The 20,876-nt window shown below is 33.8% G+C and overlaps 1 protein-coding gene across 8 annotated transcripts in view; it reads right to left on the bottom strand.

Annotated features, from left to right (window-relative positions):
- The window catches only part of LOC123556384 (kelch-like protein 5), a 140,709-nt gene that overhangs the window by 21,606 nt on the left and 98,227 nt on the right, over positions 1-20,876 (bottom strand). For 7 of the 8 annotated variants that reach the window (XM_053542608.1, XM_053542606.1, XM_053542611.1 and 4 more), the window contains 3 exons: positions 17,020-17,342; positions 4,150-4,346; positions 2,990-3,202 (listed from right to left, as the gene is read on the bottom strand). In XM_053542608.1, the coding sequence (XP_053398583.1) occupies positions 2,990-3,202; positions 4,150-4,346; positions 17,020-17,342 (733 nt within the window). Of the gene's footprint in view, positions 1-2,989; positions 3,203-4,149; positions 4,347-17,019; positions 17,343-20,264; positions 20,469-20,876 lie in introns of those variants that run through there. The other variant, XM_053542612.1, reaches the window with a different exon arrangement.

Genomic DNA, 20,876 nt, shown 5'->3' with positions numbered 1-20,876 from the left:
ATTGTTAATGGTGAGGGAAGACTCTCATTTTAGGTACAAATCAGCAACATCATAAATGACCTTCAACAAGCCCTCAAGTGACAGATCACATAAGGGCAAATGATATGTAAACAGTGGCTTTTCACCACTAGGCTATGACACAACCACTGTTATTTTGACATTATTAATATACAATGTTGTAGAAAGACAATGATAATGAACTTTCTTTTTAAGTATTAACAGTGTGTTGCTTGGAGCCTGAACAAAATTGTACACAAATTGTTGATAGACCCTGATTCTGATTTCAGAATTAAGAGGGCTTCCTGTGAATGACATTTTACAGAAAAGGAAAATTCAGATTACCAGCTTCCAGTCTGATTATTGACAGATTTATACTGAGTAATGAGCAGGAAGGGATTATGTGGGCTGAAAGAGGCCAACAAACTGAACAATTTTTTTTTTTTTATTCTTTGGAGAGAAAAAAACTGTAATGATGGAAGTATTTGCGCAATCTTAGGGAAAGTGAGATGTTTCATGGACTAAGAAAAGAGTTCTTCAAATTCTGATGCCTTTAATGCAATTTTTTTAAATATGATACCATTAACAAAATGTTACAGATTCTAACTGTCTTCAACTTTCCCACATGTATTTATACAAAAGTATAAGAGAGTGTGTAAGTTTGCTGGGTTTCATTTATATGAGTGGTAGTCACCAGATATAAACCTTCTATGGATCCATAGCAAAAACTAACAAGACGTACAGTTACATGGTAATTATTTTACTGTGGCATTCAGTCATCTGATATTTGAAAGAAACTGAAAGGCAAGCGTTAACAAGCCTTTACTTACTGACCTTATGCTTTTATGGTCAATAAAACTGATTTTCTGATTAAAGCTGTGAAATTTACACCCTTAAACAGAATAATGAAATGGCTTTTCAAAGTGCAACTTAAGACATTTCTTTTATATTATCATTGGTAACATAATATAACAATGCATTATATACTTTTCATAAAATAACACTTTTTCTAAACTAAAAATTAAACTTGAACCTTTAGAGACAAGGAATACCAAGGTAGTTCATTTTCATCCACAACATAAACAAGAGCTGTCCGTAAGACAGCCAAGCTCGACTATTCGAAATATTGTCCCAGAAGCAGGAAAATATTACCCAAAAAGGTTAAATATCAAAGAGTTTTAAGTTCAAAAGGGGGAATAATTTGACCAAAATGCATATCAGTTATGGGACTTGCTGCTATCAACTAGTTTTATAACCCCGAAGGCACATGTGAAGTTTCAATTCAATATCTGCATTAGTTTTGGAGATAGAAACTTGCATGTAAAACTTTAACCAGAATTTTCTAAGTCCAAAAAGGGGCATAATTTGCTCAAAATACATGCCAGAGTTATGGGACTTGATCCAGTGAGGATAGTAATTGATCTAGAAAAAGAAAAAATAAGTTTCAAATCTATATGCCTTTTAGTAATAGCTGTATGTACTTGCACGCAAAACTTTAACCAGAATTTGCTAAGTCCAAAAGGGGGCATAATTTGGCCAAAATGAAGGTCAGAGTTATGGGACTTGCTGCTATCAACTAGTTTTATAACCCCGAAGACACATGTGAAGTTTCAATTCAATATCTGCATTAGTTTTGGAGATAATAACTTGCATGTAAAACATTAACCAAAATTTTCTAAGTCTAAAAGGGGGCATAATTTGCTCAAAATACATGTCAGAGTTATGGGACTTGACCCAGTGAGGTTGGTAATTGATCTAGAAAAAGAAAAATTAAGTTTCAAATCTGTATGCCTTTTAGAAATAGCTGTATGTACTTGCACGCAAAACTTTAACCAGAATTTTCTAAGTCCACAAGGGGGCATAATTTGGCCAAAATGAAGGTCAGAGTTATAGGACTTGCTGCTATCAACTAGTTTTATAACCCCGAAGGCACATGTGAAGTTTCAATTCAATATCTGCATTAGTTTTGGAGATAATAACTTGTATGTAAAACATTAACCAAAATTTTCTAAGTCTAAAAGGGGGCATAATTTGCTCAAAATACAAGTCAGAGTTATGGGACTTGACCCAGTGAGGTTGGTAATTGATCTAGAAAAAGAAAAATTAAGTTTCAAATCTGTATGCCTTTTAGAAATAGCTGTATGTACTTGCACGCAAAACTTTAACCAGAATTTTCTAAGTCCAAAAGGGGGCATAATTTGGCCAAAATGAAGGTCAGAGTTATGGGACTTGCTGCTATCAACTAGTTTTATAACCCCGAAGACACATGTGAAGTTTCAATTCAATATCTGCATTAGTTTTGGAGATAGTAACTTGCATGTAAAACTTTAACCAAAATTTTCTAAGTCCAAAAGGGGGCATAATTTGCTCCAAATACATGTCAGAGTTATGGGACTTGACCCAGAGAGGTTGGTAATTGACCTAGAAAAAGAAAAAATAAGTTTCAAAGCTATATGCCTTTAATTGATGGCTGTATGTACTTGCATGCAAAAACTTAACCAAGGTGTGACGCCGACGCCGACGCTGACGCCGACGCCAGGGTGAGTAGAATAGCTAGACTATTCTTCGAATAGTCGAGCTAAAAATGGAAATTCTTAGTGGAACTTTCTGATATAATTAAAATGGCTCTAGGTCAGTAAATCAAATGCTTTTATCAAACAAATAGCCATAAAAATTGTGCAATAAAATATATTTCTTCCTATGACTTCCTAATGTTAGCAATTGTATAAATGCGTGCACTGTAAGTTAATCTTGTACTCCACATCTTGTAACATGTGAACATGTGAAGAAATTGTCAAAATCTTGCAGAGTAGCGGTTATCACTAAGTGCCATTTATTATTTGAAAGGGTGTTCACTGAAAATTTACTGACTGAATAGCAAAACAGCACGGATGATGATCAGCCTACACATGCCGCCAGCAAGCTAATGGTTAAGAATGGATGAATTGGTTGGCTAGCTTACAAAATGACTGGCTGGAAACATTGTGCTTACCTGTGGAGACATGAGTGGAAGTCTGATATGCGACATAAGTTTAGCGAGGTATTTCTTGCGATTGTTGATATCATGGTTGATCCACATGACTAACGCTGAGTAAATTATCTCCTCGCTCTGGATATTGAGATCGTCACTGGCTAGAAGCTTGGCAACCTCATCGGGAGGCAGGATGAGAAATTCTTGGGTGTTCATCACTTCTCCAAACCTTTCCTAAACAAATATCATCAATTTGAAATTACTACTGAAAAATCTTATACATGTAACACCACATCCTTCAATACAGACAAAGTAATTTATTCCTTTTTTGATAACACATGATTTTTTTTTACTTCTAGTACAATAAATAGATGTTATAAAATACATGTACGCAAAAATTCAACATGAAAACGAGGAGTAAAAGTTTAATAAATCAATATTAGGCCACGAGAAGATTTTTCCTGGGTTTCAAAGCTGAGACATTACCTCTTGAAATTTGGTGGTGAAAAAAAAAAATAAATAAATAAAAAGTATCTTTGTGTATCATCATAACTGTTCACACGCTAAGCTGGTCTTGAGTATTTATCAAGATATTATTTTGTAAGTTACTAACAACCAAATAACTTTATTTTAAGCCCTACACAAACATATCAATGTATTGTGTCATATCAAGTGAAAGTGATAAAATATGATCCTTTGATTCGAGGTCACTTCAAAACTTACACTTGTTTACATAAAAGTCCCTATTGCATTTGATTAAAATATGCTTCATAAATAACATATGCAAATGAGACCATGAATAATTCGACATAATCTCCTTTCTGTGATATCATACTTTAAGATATTATGACACTGCCCAAGTTTGAACAACTGCCTGAAAAAAACAAACTAATCTAACTCATTTACTATTTGTTATTTGGGTATTATACTGAGCGACTATCAAACACCATCAAATTTTTATAATTATGTTTTGACATAAGTAGAGAATTGGAATATTTTGCCCTATTCATTAAATTGAAGATTTCAGATTACTTGATTGATCTGAATCTATGATTTGAAAATCTTTCAAAAGAAATGCTTTTCAACACTGTAATTAAAACATTCTTTTTTGGATAACAGAATAATTTTAATGAAACTACTGAAGGCAAGCATGTTGCCAGTCAGTTGTTGGTAAAACTTACCATTACATAGTTATTGGCAACTTTGTAAAGGTCGGAGCATCCCTGAGCATCAGCAAACTGTCGAATACCGATACAGTTTGATGGATGAAGTTGTTTCATGAGAAAGTTACAGCATGCCTCAACCACTTCCGACAGTTGTAACATACATGCTGTTGACAGCAGATTCTCGACTGTGTCTTCCCGGAGTTCTATTGAGCCTGAAAAGGGAAAAGGGAAAGACTTACAATAAGAACAAAAGAAATTATTATGCCAAAACATAACTGCTTTAATTACAGTAACATCATCTAGGAACTGTGTTAGACCAGACTTTAAAATGCTTTTCTTTGATCTGCTCAATTTTGCTTTGTGCCATACTAATAACAGTTTTTCATGAGTTTATGATTGCAGCATATTTTCATCTTCTGGGGAAAATCCTGGTATATGGCAGTACTAAGGTAACTCCGAAAAACCTCCAGCTATCTCTACATATTTCAAACAAATGTCTTTGATACAGGTACATGTTCTATAACCTTGAAACTTGTGCTCACATCATGCTATAAACTAACATATGCTTTTAGTCATAAAAACATACTGATAAAATTCATCCATTTTTTATTCAGATTTTTTTCTCTTCATCCCAAACCAGCTGTAAGTAATGAAGTAGGAGGGTTGTGAGACCCTCTGCAAGAAATTGGCTTAATTATCCGTTAAAAGGTGAGAGCTTGAAATTACTTAGTTCTCTGAGTCTCCGGGAATTTTCTATTGCCAGTAGGTGCTTTTTGCAATCATAAATTCACAGACTATGAACTGCTTTGTGAGCTGTCTGATAAATATTAATATGTAATATTGGGAGCTGTCGAGAAACTATGAACAATTTTCTTACTGCTTCAGGCAAATTCTCATTTAGAAAGTCAATTGCCTTTTTGTCATGTATATTTTCACTTGAGATCATATTTCAGGTGTCCTTTCAGACGATGAAATATTGATACATTTTACTGGAATCTATATAACAGAAATAGAAACAAATTTCAAACTTTACAATTTTGGATTGTGAAAAAAGAAGGAATTGTCATTTTCATTTCTTTTTGTTAGCCTTGCCTGTACTTGTATTTGGCGGTATTACCCTAAGTACAGGCTTCCTTACTGTAAGACATATAGACAAATTATAAGTAATCAAATAACGGAAAAATGATTGTTCCAAATGATACTGTAGCATCAATGAATCCCATTTTATGTTTTGTGGATTATGGCAGCTAGTATTTGAACTTTAACCAGAAACAGAAGTTTTCACATAAAATACCTAAGATTATATCCCATCAATATCTCAAATTGCTGGTTTTAAGACACAATTACATCTGGAAATCATGTAGAATACATGCCCGGAAGGTCATTAAAGACAACTATCATTTTACTGGAGCTCTGAACATGTGCTTTAATATATTAATAATGGAACAATAAAACTTAAACCATGTAAAAACATAATCTATGGCTCTCAGGCTTCCAAAACTTCCAGACCATTGATACTTCTGTGTATCAAAAGTAGGAAGTCATGTTGGGACAAGAAATTTAAAGTAAGCAAAGGAAGTACAGAGTCCCCTACCAGTTAAGAAACTGCAGCTTTGAGAAACATTTATTTCAATCTTATTAAAATTATCTCCAAAAACACTATGAAATAGGCCTTAGTAAGATATGTATCTGAGTCAATCATGCACCAATATGTATCACTGACATCTGTGTACAGAGTGATCTTCCGTAATTCAAGAGCCATAATTCTAAAGTGCCTGTGCCGATTTGGCTAGTTATTGAACCTGGCCAAGGACTTACTGGCAAACCCATTTTGTTCAAGTTTGGTGAAGATTGGATGAGAAATGTTCGACCTAGAATGCGGAAAAGTGTGTACAGAGCGATTTTCAGTATTTCAAGGGTCATAATTCTGAAATGCCTGGGACCATTTGATTCGTTATCGAACTTGGCTGAGGACTTATTGGTAAACATATTTTGTAAAAGTCTGGTGAAGATCGGATGAGAACTGTTCAACTTAGAGTGCAGACAAGAGTAAAAAGGCCAACTTTTGGTAATTCAAGGGCCATAATTCTGAAGTGCCTGGGGCGATTTGTCTTGTTATCGAACTTGGCCGTGGACTTACTGGTAAACACATTTTGTTAAAGTTTAGTGAAGATTGGATGAGAACTGTTCAACTTAGAGCGCAGACAAGATTTGTGACAGACACACACACACACACATGGACACACACACAGATAGCAGTAGATCAATATATCTCCCACACCACATGATATCTCTTACGGTGGTATGTTTAGGATATGCATTTATTGTTGTGTTTTTTTAATATTAAATTATCTCGTGCACATGATATCATATCTAGAGTACCTAAACACATCTTATCTCAAGCACACAACATCTTATCTTGAGCGTAATTGACATCTTGAGAGGGCTCTACATCTTATCTTAAGCCCACGACAAATTATCTCAAGCGCACAACATCTTATTTCAAGCGCTCAACATCTTATCTTGTGCGCACGATATCTTATCTTGGACACATGAAACATCTTATCTCGAGTGTACAACATCAATGTTTCTGTAACCCTGCCCAGTGACTTTGACACCATTTGAAGATGAATAGTGCAGTAAATTTTTCTCTGTCTTGCAAAACCCCATAGTATGGTACATTTTATCAAGCATGTATACCACCAGTAGATAGAGACAATTTCACCTTTGATTTCAGATACAAGAAAATTAAAAACAGCATCTAGTAAAAATTATTGAGAAATGCAAGTTGAGCCAAACTTGTATAGCTTAATCAAGTTTGGATACTGTAATGGTATAAAAATGTTTGTCATTCAATAAAACAAGAGGGCCAAGATGGCCCTAGGTCGCTCACCTAAGAAACACTCCATAACAGTGTAAAACATGTTTGACCTAGTGATTTCATGGAAACAAATATTCTGACCAATTTTCATTAAGATTGGACCAAAAAATTGGTCTCTTGCGATAAAACAAGCATTTTCTTATATATGACCTAGTTTTTGACCCTAGATGACCCATGTTCAAACTCGACCTAGATTTTATCAAGGCAATCATTCTGACCAAAATTCATGAAGATCAACTGAAAAATACAGCCTCTATCACATACAGAAGTTTTTTCTTTGATTTGACCAAGTGACCTAGTTTTTGACCTCAGATGACCCATATTCAAATTCGACCTAGATTTCATTTAGGCAATCAACCTGACCAAATTTCATAAATATCAACTGAAAAAAACAGTCTCTATCTCATACACAAGATTTTTCTTTAATTTGACCTAGTGACCTAGTTTTTGACCTCAGATAACCCATATTCAAAACCGACCTAGTTTTCATCAAGGCAATCACTCTGATCAAATTTCATGAAGATCAATTGAAAAATACATCCTCTATTGCATACACAATGTTTTTCTTCGATTTGACCTAGTGACCTAGTTTTTGATCCCAGATGACCCATTTTCGAAATCAGCCTAGATTTTATCAAGGTAATCATTCTGGCTAAATTTCATGAAGATCAGTTGAAAAATACAGCCTCTATTGCATACACAAGGTTTTTCTTTGATTTGACCTAGTGACCTAGTTTTTGACCCGAGATGACCCATTTTCGAACTTGGTCTAAATTTCATCAAGGCAATCATTCTGACCAAAATTCATGAAGATCAATTGAAAAATACAGCCTCTATCGCATACACAAGGTTTTTACGTGATATGACCTAGTGACCTAGTTTTTGAACCCAGATGACCCATTTTCGAACTCGGCCTAGATTTTATCAAAATAATCATTCTGACCAAAATTCATGAAGATCAATTGAAAAATACCACCTCTATCGCATACACAAGGTTTTTCTTTGATTTGACCTAGTGACCTAGTTTTTGACCCGAGATGACCCATTTTCGAACTCGGCCTAGATTTCATCAAGGCAATCATTCTGACCAAAATTCATGAAGATCAATTGAAAAATACAGCCTCTATCGCATACACAAGGTTTTTCTTTAATTTGACCTAGTGACCTAGTTTTTGATCCGAGATGACCCATTTTCGAACTCGGCCTAGATTTCATCAAGGTTATCATTCTGACCAATATTCATGAAGAAAAATTGAAAAATACAGCCTCTATCGCATACACAAGGTTTTTCTTTGATTTGACCTAGTGACCTAGTTTTTGACCCGAGATGACCCATTTTCGAACTCGGCCTAGATTTCATCAAGGTTATCATTCTGACCAATATTCATAAAGATTAATTAAAAAAATACCCCCTCTATCGCATACCAAGGTTTTTTTGATTTGCCTATGCCCTAGTTTTGACCCGAGATGCCCCTTTTTCAAAACTCGCTTAGATTTCATCAAGGTTTTCATTCTGCCCCAAAATTCATGAAGATTAAGAAAAATACAGCCTCTATGATCAGAAGGTTTTTCTTTGTTTTTGACCTGTGACCTATTTTTTGCCCGAGATGCCCCATTTCGAACTCGGCCTAGTTTTCTCAAGGTTTTCTTTTTGACCAATATTCTGAAGTTTAAATTGAAAAATCGCCTCTATGCTAAAAGCAAATTTTTGACGACGCGGAGACAGAGACAGACGACAACGGGGCGACGGACCCCCGGAATTGACGTCAAAAACCCCTAGAAAAAAAATAAGACTGAATTTTCCGCCATATGGGTGTGTAGTTATCATTATTTTTAAATGAAAACAAATTCTTTTTTAGCAATAAGTATATGATAAAACAGAACAAAAAAGTTTTATACTGTCACCCCAAAAATTTTTTTATTTGTTAAAAACAAAAACCTATTAATATGAAAAAAATTTAGAAATTTATATGTTTTTTGTCGCTGAAAAAAAAAAAACCTAACACTCAAAATTTTTTAAATTTTGACATATATGGAGGTTACCAACATTTTTTGTCATTCGTTTATGAGTTTTTGTAAGTTTTTGTAAATTTTTTTTTGGTTATTTTGGGCCTTCGGTCTCGGTCACAAAAAATCCCGGGGCTTCTCGGTTTTAATACACAAAAAAAAGGGGTTTTATCCCAAATAGCAAGACACCAAAAAATACAACATTTTGGTAGCAAATGTTTTTTAACCCCGGAAATTAAACTCAAACCGGATCTGTATTTTGCGGTGAAAAACTTTCACGGTAATATTTTTTTTTTTAATAATTGGCTTCCTGGCAGTTTTTCCCCACGTCTTCTTTTTTTCTTTCTTCTTTAAATAAATAGCACAGACCCCCAAATAATACAAAACTTTTTGGTAGGAAATGATTTTAACCCAGGAAATTCAACTAAAACCCAGGACTGTATTTTGCGGGACAAAATTTCACAGGTATTATTTTTTTGTTAATAATTGGCTTCCGGGCAGTTTAAAAGAGGTAATGATGGAATCATGTCAAAAGGTCTTTTTATTCACCGCCGTTTGAATACATTGCGAATGTCTTAAATTTCTTTTTGTATTTTAGATGTGTAAAAGTTGATTTGCTCAACCCGGGGTAGGGGCGTGGACGGTAGCATCCCTTTCCACAAAACCCTCATGAACAGGTCAATCAAACCGAGCCCGCACTTTTCGTTTTTGTCGTGTTGGGACCCGGAGTTTTCCCTTTTTTCTTTTTTTGTAAAATATTAGGATGGTTTGCATTGATATCACTTCAGTTGAAAAAATTAATACTGGGTCCTCAATTAATAAAGGGTTAATTTCATACTTTTTTTTTATGCTGAAAAAGGGAATATTTATCCAAAAAAAATTTTGTCCTACTTGGGGAAAAATGAAGCCAGTGACAGATAAAACTTCTAGGACTATTCAGTTATGTGAAAAAAGTATGCAAGATTTCGGTGAAAAAATTTTTATTCAAGTTATGAAATAACATTTAAACAAAAAAAATTGGATTATTTTCATTTTTTAAACGAAATTTTTTAAAGCAATTTTTTTTTTTAAAGGGTCAATTGATGAAAGATGATGTACAAAGGGTGCTTTCAATAGCTTTCAGTCTGATACATTGTTCTCAAACAAATTAAAAATGACAAAGGAGACGTAAAGCTGTATTTTTCTTACCCATACGGTCCAAATGTACTATATTTTTTTTTTCAGACGTAAACTTCTGCCAATTTCAGAAAAAACTCGCCGAATGGGCGTTTACTCAAAACTGTGTAAATGACGAGCTGTCACTTAGTTATCAGTGGAGGGGTCATGGTGTAGTTTGCTCGCCCAAAAGTGTATTTTATTGATCGCAGTGGTTTAAAAAGTACAAAAAAAAAAAGATGTAAAGGGTTGGTTGGAGCAATGTTTTTTTTTTCTCCCGGGTTTGGGACAAAAGTAAAAAATTGCGGGAATTTATTTCAAATAATCCCGCATAATGATACATACTGTGCATGACACGCCACAGCATATACACTTAAAATTTTTTAAATTAAAATTTTGAACTGTCTGAGGATTGACACTGATGTACTCTAAAAAAAATCAACAAACTTATTATTTCTTAGTTCGATTCTTTCAAACCAAAAACATTCGGAGGGTACCCCGTGTGTATTGATAGGGACAGTTCGTATTGTGTATTATCTTTAACATTTTTTCTTTACAATTATACCTGTAGCGTGTCACTTTTTCAAAAAACAAAGTTTTTTTAAAAATTTTTGTCTTTAAAAACTAGTCTAGTGTCTTTTAAACTAATCATGTGTAACATTTTAATGTTCATTCCAAATGTATAATAATGATAAGCACAGTTCAAGTTCGAAATTGTAGAATTGACAACTCTCCTTATATAGTCCAACATAAACAATTCATCATTTGTTTTCCCAGTTCTTTTAAAAAGACACTTCAAAATTTGTAAAAATGACTTTAATTTTAAACTTTGATAATGTGCAGGTTTACCTTTTACAATCGAACTGTTTACTTTCAAAACAGGTTGCAATTAGCAAGGTAAATTTTTTGACTGATTCTTTCAACCACCTGGTTTTTAAGAATACTTTCAATATCCAACCCATAAAGAGTACCTTTAAATAAATTGCTAATGGTAGGAAAGATTCCCTTTGTTTCATAAAGGTGAGTGAAAGTCGAGCCAACTCGCAAGAGTGGTGACTGTGGGGGGTCCGGGGACCCTTTAGTGTTTCTAAAGGGCTCTAAAGTTAGTTTAGATGATAAATTTCAATATCTAATTAATTTGAACGAAGATAACAGTATAGTTTTTAAAAAGGAAGTTCATTTTTGTGCAAGTATTCTGGAAAAATATAATATGTTCTTTTTTAATACATGTTGTTGAGAACCATGAAACACAAAAAAGGCCCAGCAAATCAAGACTGTTTTGAATATACAATTACGAAACTTAGCCTAACAGGGCTCATCAGTCACTCCCAAAAAACACCGACGTAGAAAATTTAAATATTACATTTCACAAGCTTAGATATCCGTTAATTTATATTGAAATATATACAATCCGTAAAATTTAAAAATGTCAGGGAAGAACCTTTTCATTATTAAATCTCATTGTTAAAAATGACAACGGACACATTTACTTACACAAAAAATATGAGCCGCGACACGAGAATACCAACATAGTGCGTCTGTAGTCTGGTCAGGATCTATACTGTTTGCTTTCAACGCCAATTGCAATTAGAGTAACTATTAGCGAACAGTAAGAATCATGAGCAGAGTGCCCCGTTTGCGCAGGTTATCTGGATTCATGCTGGTCGCAAACGCACTTTTTTTGGTTTTCTCATGGTGCGGCTCAATTATTTTTTTAAAACTAATACGTATTTCCTTTCCTACATGGTAAAAAAGCTACATATGAAGAGATGTAATCCGAATGTGGGAAAAAATCCCAATGTGATGAGGTCACTACTAGTATAATTATGCGTCTATCTGGGTCTGGTGTCTAAATGCTACATGTAGTCGATTTTTCAAGTTCGACGCCAAGCCTTGAATTGTCGAAGTTGGACAAGATATGATAGGAAAAACTATAGTTATGATTTTAAACTTTCAAAAGCACATGTGACTCTGATTAACTGCATATTTTCAAATGGTACGGTCGTTTTTAAAATTCTAGTATTTTTGACAGGGAATTAACGGTGAATAAAGTCTTTTTCAATTCAAAATTTTACTATCACAATTTTAAATGAAATTAAAGATAGAATACTTTTAACGATATTTTTCTCAAACAAGTCCACTTTTGAGACACTTAAGTTCTGTATATATACGCGTGATGTGTAAAAATTAAAACAAAGGATTGTCATCGATTGAAATTTCGTTGGAAAAGTCTTCCATATCAAAATTATACAGTTTTCATAGAAATCCGTTTAAAATTTTTACTGCATACAGAAACCATGTAGTATGTGTTTTCATGAACATTTTAGTCAAAAAGAAAAATAGATGTAAAATAAGCTGTTAGTTTAACTCGCGCCCTAAGTCAATGCGACTTCTGCTTTAAATTTCAATAATGTGCCCGTGTGATTTCTAAGAAGGAATTGTAGTATCCATCCATCATGTGACTATCCCCGTAGTCAAGTGGTTAGTCGCTAACTTGAAATCACTGTAATCTCTGATTTGGTCAATTGGGTGGGTGGGGAGGGCATGGGTTCGAGCTTTGCTACCGATCATATCTCTTTATCTGAGAAATTTGGACGTTTCTTGCAGAGGTTCTTCCCATGTACCACGGCTATATTTCAGTTAATTCAAGCCAATATTTGGTAGAATCATAATCTCACAGAACTGTTTATTGCCTTTATAGCTTAAGTAACGTATTTAAACAGGGAGTTTATGTTTAAATTAAATATTTTACTTTTTTGACATAAAAAGTGATGCCAATCGGGCTATGATTTTATATTGTAAACTTAGATCTCTGACCAAGTGGTAAAAACACATGTGTAATTTTACATGTATAAACTTTATGCGCTGACTTAATTTGCATTTTGTAGTGAGGCTATAATGGATTAATGATTGTTATCATCGGTGACAGAAAAATTAAGTACTTTTAGGTAATGCGACACTAATCGGGACAGTTTTACGTAATTGTAATCAGTCACAGATTGTAAAAAATGTTTGATTTGAAACTGATTCTGAGATACGGCTTAAACTGTAATATCATCAAGTTTTAAAAACCATAAATATTACATTGTATGACTGACAATTTATGTGTTAAGACAAATTAATGGGAAAACCCAAATAACTTGACTCGCGACTTGGGCGGAGTTAATGTAAATGACGGTTACAAAATTAGCCACTCACGATAAGAAAATCGGTATCAGTCAGTGACTACAAGTGTATGATGCAAACACTGAAATGGCGAGCTATTCTGAAATTGGCAGTAACAGCTAATAGTTTTTACTACTGATTGGTTTACAGAAGGACGTGCTGGTCAATAACCAAAACTATTAACCCTTGGTCAGACTGAGGGCTAGCAATTTTGACTACTGGCTGGTCAGCCATTCAATTAGGTGTTTTGTAACCTGACATCAGGAACAAATTTTAAAGCTTTTTTTCTCAGTTTTCAGGAAGTATGATAATCTATTATACACAACAGGTCAATTGCACAAACTATGGACCAGTGACTTATATGTGTGTCTTATATGTGGGTCTTAGTTGTGATACCTCTAGTTTTTTAATCAAAAATGGTGTTCTTTCACAAGTTTGACTGTTGTGTTAAATTTTGCTTTATCAGCACTGCTCTTACCTTGATGAGAAAATTAAAATGCATAAAACATCAAGCACAAGGTGTTCAGTTTTCAACTGTTAATGGAAACAGTAATGAAAACCTTTTGATGATGATTGTTAATTGAAATTAAATGTCAGTCATGCCACTAAAACATATCATATTCTATTTGATCAATTCAAGACATGGGCCATCAGTGGAAAAGCTTTTTGTAATTATTTCATTTTTTCTATTTTCAGGTACTGCATTTCATTTCATAATTGACAGTAAACCTATTATTTAATATCCTAGTACAAAACCCTCATGTCACAGATCCAGACAGCTACCAGGCAAGAGCTGGTACACGTGATTCACATCTGAATGAAGTCTATTGTCCCACTATTGAGTATTGATCTCTTTTAAATTAATTGAAAGTCTGTTATTCCATTGTTTAGTGGCCACTTTTTTTTCTCTTCTAGTCAAACTCATGAAAAATGCATGATGCATACAAGTTTGCTGATGACATGAAATAAATATGACCATTTGGGAATAAACCATGTACTCCTTAACTATTACTATTTACATTTTCCATCTAGTTATTGCAATATAATGTTCAGATACACAACAGAAAAACCTTAAATATTCCCAAGACTCCTTTATACACAGTGCACATTACAAAGGAATATCATTAGTTCATTAAAAGTATCTAATTAAAAAAATTAATATTCCCCATTTGAACTGCAAACTGTCTGCTTGAACATTATACATAAGGCTCATTTTCATGAAAAAACAATGCTTGGATATTCTGAAAATAAACAAGAGCTAACAGAGGAGAAAATGTGTTCCACTATTTTAAAGTACCATTATTGATATAGGACATGTCTGAGGCAACTAGAGCTTTCACTGAATTGTTTAATGCTCTTGATGTGGATGAGAATGTGGAACAACAAAAACAGATTCATTTAGAAAACCAGGCAGTTTAATGTACAATTTTTTTGATCCCAGGGACCACCCCCCAAATCGTGGGTCTGTATTATACACAGAGATCAAACTGTGAGCAACAAAACTGACAAGCCACTAATTGCTGATAATTACCGATCTTTTTGATCACATCTTTATTACTGATATCAAAGTAAACCCTACTTTCGTTTTCAATCTGCTATAAAATTGACCAAAAAATTGGGGGTGCATATTCTACACAAATGCGCATTATGCACAGGTATCTATGGTATTCATTCTGCATGTATTGTAGTGAAAATGTCCTAAGCATCTTATAGTAGTCGCAACTTGAGCGCGATGGTTGACCTTAGGCTGATTATTCATATCGATTATTTCATTGTAGAAATAAGGGGTGGTTAGGTAGGCTGTGTATATTTAAATGGGATGAGTTTGTATACAGCGTTTTACGTACACACCTTTTCAATAATAGGTTATGCCTCATTATGTATTATTATACAAAGGTCAACCATCGGGGTCAAGTTGCGTCCACTATACACTTGGGACAGACACTATTTCATCATAATGTAATAAAATGTCCCTAAACTAGTGTCTCACAATTAATTGAAAATGCCCCAAATACCTGGAAGTTAAAGGGATAGATATATTCACCAGGATGTAGTGAAAAATTCCTAAATTATTTTGATATTATTGGGACATACCTATTTATCATAATGCCGTAAATAATAAAGCCCTGAATTTCTTGGACTTACTCATGACAATGCAATAAAATATACTCCAATTAACTAAAACGTTCAGGAAGGGACAAATACATGATAACTCAGTGAAAATGTCCAAATACAGGGTACAACAGAAACCTATTCCATAATGCATGGCAAAATGCCACAATTAGCTTTAAGGTGCAGTAGACATTACTCCAAGCATGTATGCACTGTACAATTACCTCTAATTTAAAAGTACAGCAGTTGACTTACACAATCATACAGTTTCATTTTGCAGCAGACTTATTCATCATAAAGCAGTGAAAAATGTTACAATATGGCTTTTCATGGAGGAAAAGCAAAAATGCACAAGTACAAATTCATTAATCAAAATGTCTAATATATCATCATTCTTTAAATTTGAACTGCATTTTAGCTTAATTTCAAACACTAACCCCCCCCCCCCCCCCCCCCAAAAAAAAATTTTTGACGGCAAAAAAATGGAATGCTGTGTCCCCATCAGCCTGCAAATAACTCATTATCAAACAAATCCCCTTTAATTTGTATCAAAACAACTTCTAGAAATATTCTATTCTCTCCTAACAAAAATATTTTGTAACCAATAAAGCGTTCTGAACCAATTTCGAGAGAAAAGCTGGTAAAATTACTCTATATACAACTGGTAACATTATTAAAGTTTCCCCTCATCAACACCTGTTAACGCACTTGCGTCATTGTACCACCAACAAATAGGGCACTTCATCAAATATTAAAATCAAATTTTGTACAAAGAAATACTGCTCCAAGACAGAGTATACATCCAATACCCTTTGCAAAACCATTTTCTCATAATAAAGTTATCTATTCTACTTGTAAGGTGCCCAAATATACTTTTTCATATTGCCACTTGTGAACACACCCTTACTTAAATCTTATTTACAAATACCTAGACTTACAATATATTTGTGCACGTACATATACCGCATTTGTTCACTAAGGATGTAATGTGAGCCCCTAAAGTAACAAAACACCCATCCCTTATTGCATATTTAGAATAGGACAGTCCTTAGTAACTGCAAAGTGATTCAGCCAAATCAATTTCTACCTAACAACTTCCTATGTTTTCTTTTCCTTTTTTTGCAATAAATTAACTTCACTGACAAAAAATTTCAAAATAATGAATAACTGAACAAAAGTACAAATATGACAGTTTACGGACGAACTGAAAGGTGAAGTGATGTGTCAAACAGCAGTGATTTAGTTACAGACAGTGTTAGCTGCCAGCAAGGTGAAATGGAACTTGGTATTATCAACTGCCAGAAAACTGACTGATACTAGTTTTATCAGCCAAAAACACTCTCACAGAGTAAAGACTGCCAGAGTTTGGTTTAGGGCTACATTAGAAAAATAGAAATTTGCTGCTTAGTTCACCTGTATAAGCGAAGTATGCCACTATTTACATGTTTCTTATAACAAAATAAACTACTCAGTCTGATCAAAATACAGATTTTAAAGTTCATCTGTCGTCCACAGACTAAACAGAAAAACATTTCTTTAGAATGTGAAATATATATAAACCTCACCTGTGTAAGCAAAGTTAACAACAGCAGCTAATGCATCAGGATCTACTTCTTTTATTTTCACTTCTTCCATTGACGCTTCACGCACATCATTTGTAAACATTGCTGCAAAGTAGTCCGATGCAGCACTGAGCACTAGTCTGTGAGCAGGAATACGTCGTTGCCCGGCAACTAATACAACATCACACAGAGAATGTTTTCTCACATATTCTTCCATCTTTTTCATCATGCGTTCCGCATGGTTCATCGAATGGAACGCGTCACCAATGTCCTCCATCTTTGTGTTGTTAAATGTGTTAGCCGCATACGTGTGGTGAACCAGGTACCTTAAACAACACAACATAACACATTAAAAGCATGTCCACAGCAATAAAACATGAATGTTCAATGAATGTTACATCCCTGATGACGCTTTCAGATATATTATTCATAAGGCCATTTTTCCTTTTATTCACCTTTGAACAATAAACGAAATGTCCAACTTTCTTTTCAAACAGTGACCCAAGTCTAAAAATCACGTAGATACATCTTGTTATATATATCAAGATATGCTTTACTCCTGAAAAAAAAACTTCCTTGATGAAATAATTTGCTGAAAATGTACTTCAGCCTTATGGTTTGAATCACATTCCACAAATGAAAATATTTGTAATGTAAATATCTATATATTTATGAAATGAAAGAGGGCTCTATAGCAAGAAGAGTACAACTTTGTGCCAAATTCTGGAAATCGAGAGAAAAATCAGACAGCAACACTTCTGTCAGTCTGGCACCATTTTACACGTTGAAGATGATCTATTCAACAACATCGAAAATTATCTATTTTTGCAACTTTCTCAATTACATACCATTGTATATATCATTTTTGTCTGACCTCTGACTTTCACAACTATCAGTAAAATCAAGACCAGCTCGGCTGATATATTGTCTGGTCATTTTGGGTGGCTGAGCAAAGTGTTATTAAGCATTACTGAGAGATAATTCATTTAAACTTCTTGTACCACAAACACAAACACTCTTCCTGACCACTAATACTTCATTACATTTGTTTTTCAAATGTAAAAGACAATCACACAAACAAATTCACAGAATTTATAAGCAGGATCTAAATTAAACATGACTGAGTAAACAAGAAAGAAACTAGTAGGTCAGCTGATATATGGAACAAAATACCAACAACAAAATTTATATGACAGAGAATCAGTCAGTTCAGTGACTTGAAAGATCAAAATATCAATAACAAAGTAAAGGAGTCACTAAGTCAGCTATTTTGGAGAACACAACACCTACATAAAGAAGTAAGGAAGGGATTAAGTGACTAGGTCAGCTGATATACATGTAGAGAATAAAATACCAATGTCGAGAAAGGAAGGAAAGTCAGCTAAGTGAGCTAATACATAGACTGAAATACCAAAAACAAGTAAGGAAACTGAGCTAGATGAACTAGTACAGGGACTCAAATACTAGAAAGAAAGGAAGAAACTCAGCTAGGTCAGCTGATACTGGTAAAAAAGTATGAACAAGTTGGGGAAATGAGCTAAAGGAACTAATAGTGTACATGGACCAAAATATCAGCAAGTAAGGAAAGGGGATCTGAAGCCAGGACAGATGATACAGATAATAAAATACAAGCAACTGTAGGGAAAGGAATAAGCTAGATGTAACATAGACTGAAATACCAACAAGTAAAACAAGCTAGGTGTACTAATACACAGGCTGAAATGCCAACAAGTAAGGAAAGACATTAGCTAGGTCATGAAATACCAAGAAAAAGTAATGAAAGAAATGTAACACTGACCGAAATACATTTGTAACTAGTATGGAAGAAAATCAGCTGTCACCAGATATAGAGAACAAATTAGTAAGTAAGGAATTACTTAGGGAACTTTATGTAATAACAATGAGGTGATATTTAACACATAGAACTATAGTCAGAAATCTCTGTTAGAAAAATTCTGTCACCAGAAGACTGGTTGTGTCAGATATATAGAATGCAGAAACAAGTAAAAAGTTAATTATTTTAATGACAAGGAGGAGCTAGCTATAGCAAGTGAGCAAGACAACTAAGAGGAGAGGAGAAAGGCAGGTAGCATGGCTGATTGTAATATAGCTTGTTACAGGAACGCTGTCATCAATAAACTGAACTATTCAAAGTCTGAAGAGTAAAAGCAAACAAAATGACAAGACTTCATTGAATGACAGAAAAAAAATAAAACACTGAAAACACTTCTCTTTAATGTGCCTTTTTTCTCAAAAGATGAATATCTTACTGATGACAGCTCATTTACCCTGATTCTTTTACATTTTTATAAGTATTCTTTAATGACAGAGTAACTTTGGTTCAAGATAATTTTATTCTTTACTCCATAAACAAGTATTTACATCACCATAATTCTGTCAAAGAGAAGGAGCAAGCAGTTGTTATGCTTCTTTCATCCTTCCTTCACTTCAAACGCCAGACAGGTTAACATAAATAATTTCACAGTGCACTTGTAATCATGGGAAATGGACTTGAAACTACTAAAAAAATCATATTTACAAAACATCTGGAAAATCTTACACAACCGATAATTTTCTTAGAGCAACCAAGCATTTCTCAGAATATGCCACCTCTGGGAAACTCTCCACTTTAATACAACACTCCTTTATTGTCTGCAACTTATTATCTCCACACTAAAGAACCACAAAACCTTATCTCCAGAAAATGAATAGTAGTCAAAATATAAAAAAAGTTTTTCTATATCAGTTTTCAGAATCATGACTTGAAAAATGTAATGATATGATTACTGACAATGTTTCCAAGTTTCAACCCTGCATTCATATTTGATTTCACAGCAATTTTCTGCAAAAGATCACAATTTGAGCATTATCTTATATAATGTAACATTAGAACAGCAGCAGGTTCTCAACATGACATGCTGATAATGTCAGCCTTATCACTTCAACCCCTCCTTCTTTTTCTCATAAACTAATTTAAACTGTCCCATGAAAATCTGACAGTTTCATCCTAATGGATAATTTCTGTCTAACAATTTTCCCTAAAGGATAAATATAAAGTATATGAGACAAGTCTGTAAAAAACAACCAAGAGTAAAATCATACACTTGCAAATTGAAAGTGATTTTTCACTCTAAATGAAGTGAGAGGAGAATTTAAAATGAAGAAAACTTTGTTTTAAATTTAAGAAACTTGAACTCATGATCAATATTGTACAAAGTTTTGTGAAAATCCATCAAATGTTCACTTACCCATAAATGTTTTATTTCAATCCAATATATATACCAGAACATGTCAACAATACAACCAGAATCCAACCTGAGCAACTTAAACAGGATATCACTGTTTTTAATGCCTTATATATAACATAATCTTTCAAGGACATACAATGATTATATGACATAATGTAATTTATTTTACTTGTGTGAAGTGTACACATATAACTCTTGATCTACTTAAATGCATCTATTACTGAATGCTGGACATCATATTTAACTCAAAATGTGACAATGATTGCCTTAGTAATGGGGATATGCTCTTGATAAACTTTTTATTGGATTGTGACTTAAAAGCGGTCAATACTATGACTTCATGTATTGGTGCTAGATATTCATATGTTTCATATGACAATCCCTTTAAATCATTGATTGATCACATTTGTTTACCTGTAGAAATGTTAGACTTGATTTTAAGTTGCGAAATTGTGGATGACCATTGTTTAAATGTCTCGAGGCACAGGCCTATTTTATTATCCATACAGCTATTTATTGAGCCTATTTTTTGCAGTAATTCAAATACTTATGTTAACATTAATTGGAAAAGGGCAACTTATAATGATTTGGAGCAGTATCAGAATATGCTAC

This window comes from Mercenaria mercenaria, chromosome 5, assembly GCF_021730395.1.
Source record: "Mercenaria mercenaria strain notata chromosome 5, MADL_Memer_1, whole genome shotgun sequence".
Classification (NCBI taxonomy): Eukaryota; Metazoa; Mollusca; class Bivalvia; order Venerida; family Veneridae; genus Mercenaria; species Mercenaria mercenaria.
The sequence above is the reverse complement of the archived record's forward strand: the minus strand, read 5'-3'. Positions and strand labels throughout refer to the sequence as shown.